A 9,415-nucleotide genomic window follows, 5' to 3' on the forward strand; every position below is an offset into this window, starting at 1 on the left:
GGGAAAGTTGTTGTATGTTGAGTCAGATTGTTTTGATTGGGCAGCAGGGGAGGTTAGGGAATTTTGAATTGGGGAATTGGGGGAGGTTTTAATTGAAAAATTGAATCAATGATTGTGGAATTAAGCAACGTTTGAAAAATTCAAGAACAGGAGGGCGCAAAGCTTTCTCTTACCCTTTTAGTTAAAGAGAAGAGGGAATGTAAAAATAATTAGGAAGAAAGGACATTGCGATTTTTCTGTCGACAAATTTTTTAAGTTTCCGGCTGAAAGGTAGAAAATCTCGGTAGCTGAAACAGAAACAAAAGGGAATGCAAGAACAATTAGAAGAATAGGAACATCGTAACATTTTCCCTAAAAATTCTGGCTAAAAGGTTCCTAAAATCCCTAGCCGAGAGGCGAGAAAAATAACCAGATAGGGAAAGGATATTTCTGCTCCGGGTATTAACAAACTAATTCAGCGTTTTGGTTTGACTCGGCGTTGTTCTTGTGCAACGGTTGGTTGCTGAAACACATTTTTTTTTTTCACATCCGTGATTTATGGTTTTGCAAAAAGAGAAAGGAGATGGAGCACGGATGCACGCGTCGGTATGCCGTTTCTATGTAAGCGAATCGAAAGTAAATAACAAAACGCGCCGCGTTTCAGTGATATTTACGAAGAATAAACAATCCGGTATAATGAAAAGAGATTACGATCAACACCACTGACTTGCGGCCTACGCATAATTGCCTCTATGACGCACTAAATTGATACGTGGCACGATAATTTGCATGAACCGTGCGAAACTGCGTGAGAAACCTTCGGACGAGGCTCATTCGTTTTACAAAATTTCTAAACTCGAAAACACGTACGGGGCATATTTCAAAATTTCTCCTTTACATTTCGGCTCACGTGTTTTACCTTTGATCCCTTCACCGAGCTACTCTTTCTTCATCTTTCTTGGGCTTGGACGCTCTCTTGGATGCGATGAATCAACCCCCTACGAAACTCCTCGAAATACACTCGAGAAATTTTTCCCTGAAGATGAATTTTAAATAAATTGTAATAAATAATAATTTAAGTAAATTGGCGTTTATGCAAATGATGTACGCTCGGGAATTTGTTGCTCTCTTGAAATAGGTACTTACTGTACGAGAAATGATTTGCGAAAGGTAAAAGATTCGTGGGAAAAGATCGAGTCGATGTTAATTATGACGAACACGATTAATATATTAATCGATATAAGATTAGCAAGGTAGATAGTGGAAGATGGATGAATTAAGGATTTATAGGGAAGGATTATCTTCGGTTTGATCGATGTTAATTTCGGGAAATATGATTTACCTGAGAGTTAATACGAGTTTAATGAACCTTGAAGAGTGGAAGATACTTGAAGAAATGTAAGTCGTACTTAAAATATTGGGTTGATGAATGGATGTCAGTTAAGGAATGAATTATTTTTAAGAGAGATGCTATTTATTGGGGTGATTATTAAGAACAGCAAATTCTACAAGTTTTAGGTATGTTCAGGATTTTGTCCAATTCCCAGGATGAGTTTATCGACACAGTCTTTGTTGATCAATTAATGCTAATCCTTTTAAACGCAAGATAAACCTTGCAAACCTACACATCTATTGTCTATTCGATACCTTGAACATAGATGAACTTCAAATTGACTCCAAACCTAATGCAAATGACATTAATTGTCAGGACCATGCACATTTATCGTAATCAGCATCCAACTCCTTCGCAGTCAACTCTTTGCTCCCTATCCATTTCAGTTTCGATATAGGAAACATACTCTTTTCTCTCATAATTTAATTCTAACAAAAATATATCAACGTAGATATCGCATTATCGATTAGAAAAATGTGAAAATGAAGTCAGACAGTAGATAGAATCTCAAAGAATATCTCTAACTTTGAGATAGGCTATCAAATAAAATTTCGATTAAATCTGCAAATAGCTTTTGATATCCGATCCTATATCTGGTTCCTAAATGGAACTACCTGGAACTAAACCTGATCCAAACTTACCCTAGAACTAGGATCATCCGATTTCTGGATCCCTCGAAATACCATCCAGTCAACTACTCCTCGCTGACCCCTAAGTAATCATTCACCTTCGTCCACCTCGTTCCATCTTCTCAGGGAACGGAGAATCGTTTGTGTACCGTGCGTTCGAGAGAAGAAGGCATAGCGTGTTTACATCCTAACGAGTGACTATCTCTTCTGACACTCCCATGGTCATAGGCCGTGATCGCTATTGGCCGAAGACGGTGATCGATGATTTTCGCGAATAGCGGTCACTATCTGTGATCAAGGGAGTGTTGGCGGAGTTAAACAGCCGTGAGGACGCAAACGCGCCGTGCCTTCTTCTCCGGATCACGCAGTACACATCGCGTGACAGATTCGATACCTCCACTTTATGAAATCGGTGCCAGCGCGGAGCAGACTTTTAATAACGAAGAAAACAGCTCGAGAGGTTAATCGTCTCCTCGAAGCCGATCGACTCCTGGTCCCAATGGAGCCTGCGCCACCTCCTCCACCTGTAGTATCAATTAGTCCATGATTACTCCCGACCTGCATTATTCATCCCTGAAACCTGCCCGCGCCACCCCTCCGCTTGACCTCTCCGCTAATTAAATCCCCGGAAACTGCGACGACTCGCATCGTTAACAAGCGTGAAAAGTATCGACTCGGAGATGGTACCGATCCCGATCTCGACTGCTCGCTCCTCCTGCGTCCAGTGTCGCGATCACCGCCACGCGGAATACGTTGAAACTCTCACCGAGCTCGGTAGAATTCGGCTTGGATTCGGTTCGGTTCGGTTCGGTTCGGTTCGTTCGAATTGCATACGGTGGCTGATATAATAAGTGGAAATACCGCCACGCGGAATACGTTGAAACTCTCACCGAGCTCGGTAGAATTCGGCTTGGATTCGGTCCGGTTCGGTTCGGTTCGGTTCGGTTCGTTCGAATTGCATACGGTGGCTGATATAATAAGTGGAACACAGGTCCGCAGTGGAGACCAGCGAGCGGGGTAGTGCGTAAGCGTACACGTGACCGAGGAACGTGCCTCCTGATGCACGTGGACCCGAGCACATCCCCCTGGCGTCGAGCTCCGCTCACTCGTCGGGCCTCGTGCTTTCAACCCTCTTTTGCTCGAGGCGGAGGAGAGGAACCTGTTCCTCTCAGTCATCCTCGAGCCTCTTCGGGCTCTACGCGCGCGTCCATACTCGCCGATTATTCGCGACAACTTTGGTGAAACTTAAACGTCAACCCTTTCTGCCAATTTTATTTTCCACCTTTCATTTTTCGTTTCCTTACCTCGTATCGGTTTTTCGTTCCGCTTTTTTCCGTTCGACGTTGCATAAGGAACCGCGAGAGAGGGAACCGGATATATAGATTATATATACGTATATTTGTAGATTTATATACATATGTATATGTATATCGGTGGTCGCGGCTAGACGGATATACGGTCGTACATATAGCGTGTAGCACGACACGCGTATGTATGCGTGTAGCCGTATAAATTTATACGACCACACATACGCGGCCTGTATATATGGGTGTATACATGGGTGTATATACGAGTGTATATATGGGTGAACGTGTGTCCGTGTGACGCGGCAAGCAAGAGCCGATTTGGTTTCTTAGATTCGACTGGTTTCGTTCTCGCCACGGACTTCCGTTTCATCCCTCGAACTGCCACCGTCCTTTGCCTCTTTCCGCGGGGCACTGTGCTCAACGGCTGTGGCCAGGGTGGGAAATGGAGTCGTGAACGGTGCTGGATTTCAGGGGCTCCCGTTTCTGGATTGATTCCTCGCGAAAGGGGATCGCGAGTCTCCTCAAATCCGAAATATGGATCTCGCCGACCGGAAGCTCGAATCGTGATAATTTTGTGCAAGAGAAATCTTTGGATAGAGCAGTGGTGGCAATCGAATTCGCGGACCCGGCGATTACAAGGTTTCGGGAAAAGGAAATTTTTCCAACGTTTCAGTGGCGATATTCGAAATTTTGGTGGCCGAATTCAAAACCTCGGGAATTTAGAGGAAATTTAGAGGAATTTTAATGGACAAGTTCTAGTGGCACTCCGTGAAATTCTGTGATCAAATTTTAAGATTCGGGGACTTTCAGGATCGTGAAACTTGGGAATATCCGAGTACCAGTGGCGAAATTTGGAGGCACGAGAATTTCGAGAGTCGTGAGATCTCTCGTGGGAAAATCCAAGTGTCGCTGACAAAGCTTCGAATTTCTCGAGGAGATTCTAAACCTGAAAGAAAATTTGCAAAGTCGCTGAATTTTCTGGAAAAGTGGAACTTTTGAGAGTATCGCCTGCGATAGTCGAGATTTCGCACGGATTTCCAAATTTTCGTGAATATCGATGTAGAACATTCTTCTTCTGGGTCGAATATAATTTATTAAAATAATCCGAGTGGGGAATTAATTTTTCCTTTCGCGTGCTGGTCGAATGTTTAACGACATTTGCGTTGAATTTTGATGAGATCAGGACGCCCGGTCGGCATGAAAAATTTATAGTCTGGTGAAACCGGCGTGGGCAGGGGATATCACGATGTATTAACATTGGCTAGAGGTATTGTTTCTCGATCCTTTCCCGAAGGCTTAGCTCGCGTGTGCGGGTCCTTGGCGACTCGCATGCCGTGCTCGTTTCTCGACAATGCGTCTCGTGCGTCGTTCCTTCGATTAAAATCGACATAATATCCACGTAATCGAACAGTGTGTTCCGTTCAGACTTGATTTTCGATTCTCGTTACCTGCTTACAGATTCCGAGTCTTCTCCCCAACCGTACGAACTCGAACAGCTCCGCGTGAACCTCGAAAATCCAACGGTATTGCAGGCAATCTTATCGTGAAAACGCGCGAACTGTCATAAAATATCAAACTAACACATCGAATGACCGAATCGTTCCTGGAGCTAACCTTGCAACATGTAAAACATCGAAAGTGTTCCTTGAAGTGTCGTCTTGAAACGGAAAAACTGACTCCCTCGGGACCTAATCTCACCGAAGATCAACGCTCTGCGAATGGAAATAAATGAAGAATGGACAAAGATAATTAGAACATTGGAAAAATTCTGAGATATTTAGGAGTAGAAGATAGAGAGAAGGGTAGAGAAGAGAAAGGTTGATCCCGTGTGAGAAATCTCGTGTGAGTGGAAGAGAAATTGGCGATTGGAGGGTGTTAAACTGGCATCGGGAAGATTGCGTCGGCAGAGGTCCGAATGGGGAGCGAAGAAGGAGATGGCATGGCGAACGTAGATGCGGCTGCCTCATGGCAGCAATATTACACCTGGTGTGGCCCGTACTCGCACCCTCACTCGCACTCGCACCCCCACGGGCCAGCTACGGGCCAGCCGCACACTCACTCCCATCCCCACTTCCACCACCCGAATCATCTGAATCAGTATCAGGCAGGTCAGTATCAGCAGCAATCACTGACGGCGTCCACCGCGAACGCATCCGCCCACTATTCAACCTCTCAGCAGTATCATCTGCAGCTGCAACCCGCCCAGACGCCACCCTTACACCAACAGCAGCAGTTTCACCCTGTTAGGGGACAGACCGCGCCGAGAAGAGCCGCTCCTTACGACCGAACAGGTATCTACTACTAATTTCTCTATGGCTTCCAGCAGCCAATGATGAGCATCAACGTGAGTGTGACTGTGTGTGTGCGCAGTATGGCGGATGTTTATGGTCGGAGTACCGGTGATAGGGAAGTAACGAGGAGGGTATCATTGCTAGGTGGGGTATTCGATTAGACTACTCGCCATTAGAGTGAAAGGATACGTAATAAGGACTTTTTATGCATTTCAGCGAGTGGAGATGAGACCTGATGTGTATATAGATGCGTGTGTTTATGGGTATAAAGTATGTCGATGATAGGATAGCGACGAGAAGTGTATTATTGCTGAAGTATTCGATTAGAGTACTCGTTTGTGCAATTTTTATAATTTTTCTGTGGCTTTCAGTCAAACTAGATACCTATATCTATTTATACGTGAAGTATTGGTGGCATGGTGGAAAAGAGATAAAGAATACGATTATTGGTAGTTAAAGTACTTAATTGCAGTATCGTAGATTGGGAGGTACTGGTATCGAAGATACTGGAAGTTAGGGTATTAATGGAAAATTAGAATAGTAATATTTTGAATACCAACAGTTCAATATTAACGTTAAACACTAATAATTAAGATACTTAAAATACTATAACTGATAATTCTCAAATTGGAATTTATCAGGACTTCATACTCTAGCAAATTTGCTATCCATTTATTTACTTATTTATCAAATTTAATACGAGCCTCGCGGCCATGGATGACTTCCAGTTTCCTGCAGATAAAATTACGCGATGGATGAATTGCTGAATTAATACAGTTAATCCTGGATTAATTCCACGAAGCAACGACTAGAAATTTATTTGAAACGTGATAATTAAGTATCGCTGAAACGCTTTGTTCTTAAGCAAGAAAAATTCGCATATTTATTTTACTTGTATTTATACTACCCTCGTAAGACGGATGAGGAATTTTTCTATGGTGGAATTCTATTCTACCCGATCTTGTCCTTGGCTTCCGGGTACCTATTATCCTGCTCGCAGCCCTGGAGGATTTGCCGCGAAATTACATAAGCGACGGCGTGGTCGATCGTCACGCGACGTCAATCACCAAATGGCTCGATCCTTCTCGAAGAATTAATAACGTCGGAAATTTTAGCTTCTCTTTCGTGAACCGTCGTGCATATCGTCCTGATTAAAACCCCATTCTCTCTCCCATACACGCTGGTTATACCCCGGAGGATCGCGTTTCGTTCATGCTAAATCTCCTGGTACGTCGAGTGGACTGCAAGAATTCTTGCCTCGAACGATTGCAATAATCGATACCTAATATGTAATTCGCAAATGATCTTATTGTCCAAATTGGATCGAGTATTTTTCTATTTACTCGTTAATTGATATCCTTGCGCAGGATTCTACAGTGTAGGATACCGAAAACGGGTTTTATTGTCTTCAGCGTACAGGAATTAAATATTTATATGTTCCTCGCTTAATCGAAGGAATATCGTTTCGTGACACCGAAAACGGACAGAACGATATGAACAGAATAATACGAACACTAAACTCGGAAAACTAATTTAACGCAAGAAAAGAACACTAAAATAACGCAACTATAACACACGGAAACACGCTCTAATTCGACTCTCTTCAACACCGAACGACTCACACCCGTGCTGGTCACGATCTATTTCTACGAGGACTCTTCAACGCTTCTTTGCTCAGGACTCTTCCTGCGTCCTCAAGGGTCCTGTTTTTATGCTTTTCGCAAAGCTCGATGGCGTGCTTTTTCCAATCGCTAATTGGTTAATATGATTCAGCCCATTAGCGATTTGCTCCCATAAAAAGCAGGTCATTTTCCGGATTCGCGATTCGCTCCCTGCGATGATTACGATTTTGTCCACCCGCGTTTCACCTGCCCGTGGAGACCACGCAACTTAGCTTTGTTACCAAAAATAGCTTTTCATAACGGTATCTTTTTCTATTTGCTTCTACAATAGAAAATGTCACGCACAGGTAATCGATCGGTTTATAATTTGTTTTCTCTCAAATGAGGAATCCCAAAATAGTACTCTATAATAGATGTAATCAGAATTTATAAGAGTGAGATCGTCAGTGAGATCAGTTGCTTTTTGAAAAATATAATTTCTGAGATCTTTTAGAGAATCTTCTGATTTTCTATTATTTAGTCCATAGAATATAATTATGATTTGGCTTTCCATACTTTCCATAATTCGTTTGGTAAAATATAATTTTCGACCAGATTTTTCAAGAACTACGGTAACTCGAGCTACGTAATTTCACGAGTACTTTGTCTTCTCGAGAACCCTGGGGATGTATCGAATTTTTCGATTAACCATCCACGATGATACCCACGAGTGTCACTATGTACCCGCAGTATCCCCTAATCAACGTTGCACGCGCAATCTTCATCGAATGGAGCGGTTTCCACGGGTTTTTCCCTAAATAAATTCAAAGTACAAACGACGGGGGCGAAGGGTGCGGCAGGGTCGAATAAAAGCAACAGATTCCCCATGAATAATTCAGCGTTCGTTTCCAGCGACGGGTTGCGTCGAAACTTCTTCTTCGTTCCTCGTGTTCATCCCTTCGTGACAGTCTCCCAGACAGGGTGGATTTACTCGAGTCGATCGAGTCGTTTTCGTCGACATTTTTGTTTCCCGCCCCGTTGGATACGTAAGAGCCTGTAACGTCCATAGATTATGTCGTGTGCGTCTGTGGCTCGGTTACGCAAACGTTTTCCCAGAAAAATCGCGTCTTTCGTGTCGCATCTCCGTCATCCTGACGCCTAGACGTGTCTACCTCCCGCGAAATTCTTCGGTCAATCTCGCTCCAACCTCTCCAGTCATAACGCGATAACGTTTGTCAGGATCGGTAACAGCTTGCTTGTCTAACTTGGCTACCATGACCGTAGGAAGCGGCTCATTACCGGTTACGATGGTCATTTTCTGCAAGATTGCCTCCGATCATAATGATTATCCAGGTCCTTTGCCGGTGGGCTTGATTCTTTGATCTTACTTACATCGCCTTAAAGTTACTCTATCTAGCTGTATTGAGCTGTTAATTCTTTGGTGATCTTTTGCTCGGACACGGGACGTGTTTCTTCGACTATTAGATCTAAAGTCTCCCTGTGTCGCGTGATTATCAGTTACCAGAGCAATCCTGTGATCTTCCTATCGCGTATGTCTGTAATTTGATTTTCGTTGGCCTTAGTTCGTTGGTGTTTAGCATCGTTTGGTGTTCGTTGATCGGTGTTACAGCGTATCCGTTACTATCTTGAGTTTAGATTAAGGTAGTTACAGGGCTGATGAAATATCGATACGCCCAAACCTTTTAGAACACTGTTCATTGATTCCGTGCTACTAGGATATGAGGATGTATTATAGGAGGATCTCTGCGATTTTTCCACTGTGTTATACGTGTTACTCGTAAGAGGAGCGTCTCACGATCTAGATTAATAATTCAACGTCTACTTAAAGATTCATTTAGACCTCTTGGGATCACTATAGTTAACGTTAAAACTTAAAATTCGGTTGCTGGTAGGCTAGAATCGGTGTTAATAACTTTTCGACCGACACTAGGCATTCCTCAAAAATTTTCTGCTAGAATCGGTGCTAATAAGTTTTCGACTGACACTAGGCATTTCAAAAGATTTTCTGCTAGAATCGGTGCTAATAATTTTTCGACTGACACTAGGCATTTCAAAAAATTTTTGCTAGAATCGGTGCTAATAATTTTTCAACTGACACTGTGAGTTCCCAACAAATTGTCTGAAATTATTTCAAGAACTGGTATTCATTAGATCTCTGTGAAACGAATTAGAACAACAACTTAACGTTCCGATA

The 9,415-nt window shown here is 43.1% G+C and overlaps 1 protein-coding gene across 1 annotated transcript; it reads left to right on the forward strand.

Moving 5' to 3' along the window:
- Positions 1–5,140: 5,140 nt before the first annotated feature.
- LOC108554682 (selenoprotein P-like) lies at positions 5,141–5,599 on the forward strand (the record flags this gene model as incomplete). Its single annotated transcript, XM_017910021.1, has 1 exon — positions 5,141–5,599. A coding segment is annotated over exon 1 (376 nt), but the record flags the coding sequence as incomplete, so codon positions are not given.
- Positions 5,600–9,415: the final 3,816 nt, after the last annotated feature.

The sequence above is a fragment of the Eufriesea mexicana genome, unplaced genomic scaffold (assembly GCF_001483705.2).
Source record: "Eufriesea mexicana isolate 0111107269 unplaced genomic scaffold, ASM148370v2 scaffold58364, whole genome shotgun sequence".
Lineage (NCBI taxonomy): Eukaryota > Metazoa > Arthropoda > Insecta > Hymenoptera > Apidae > Eufriesea > Eufriesea mexicana.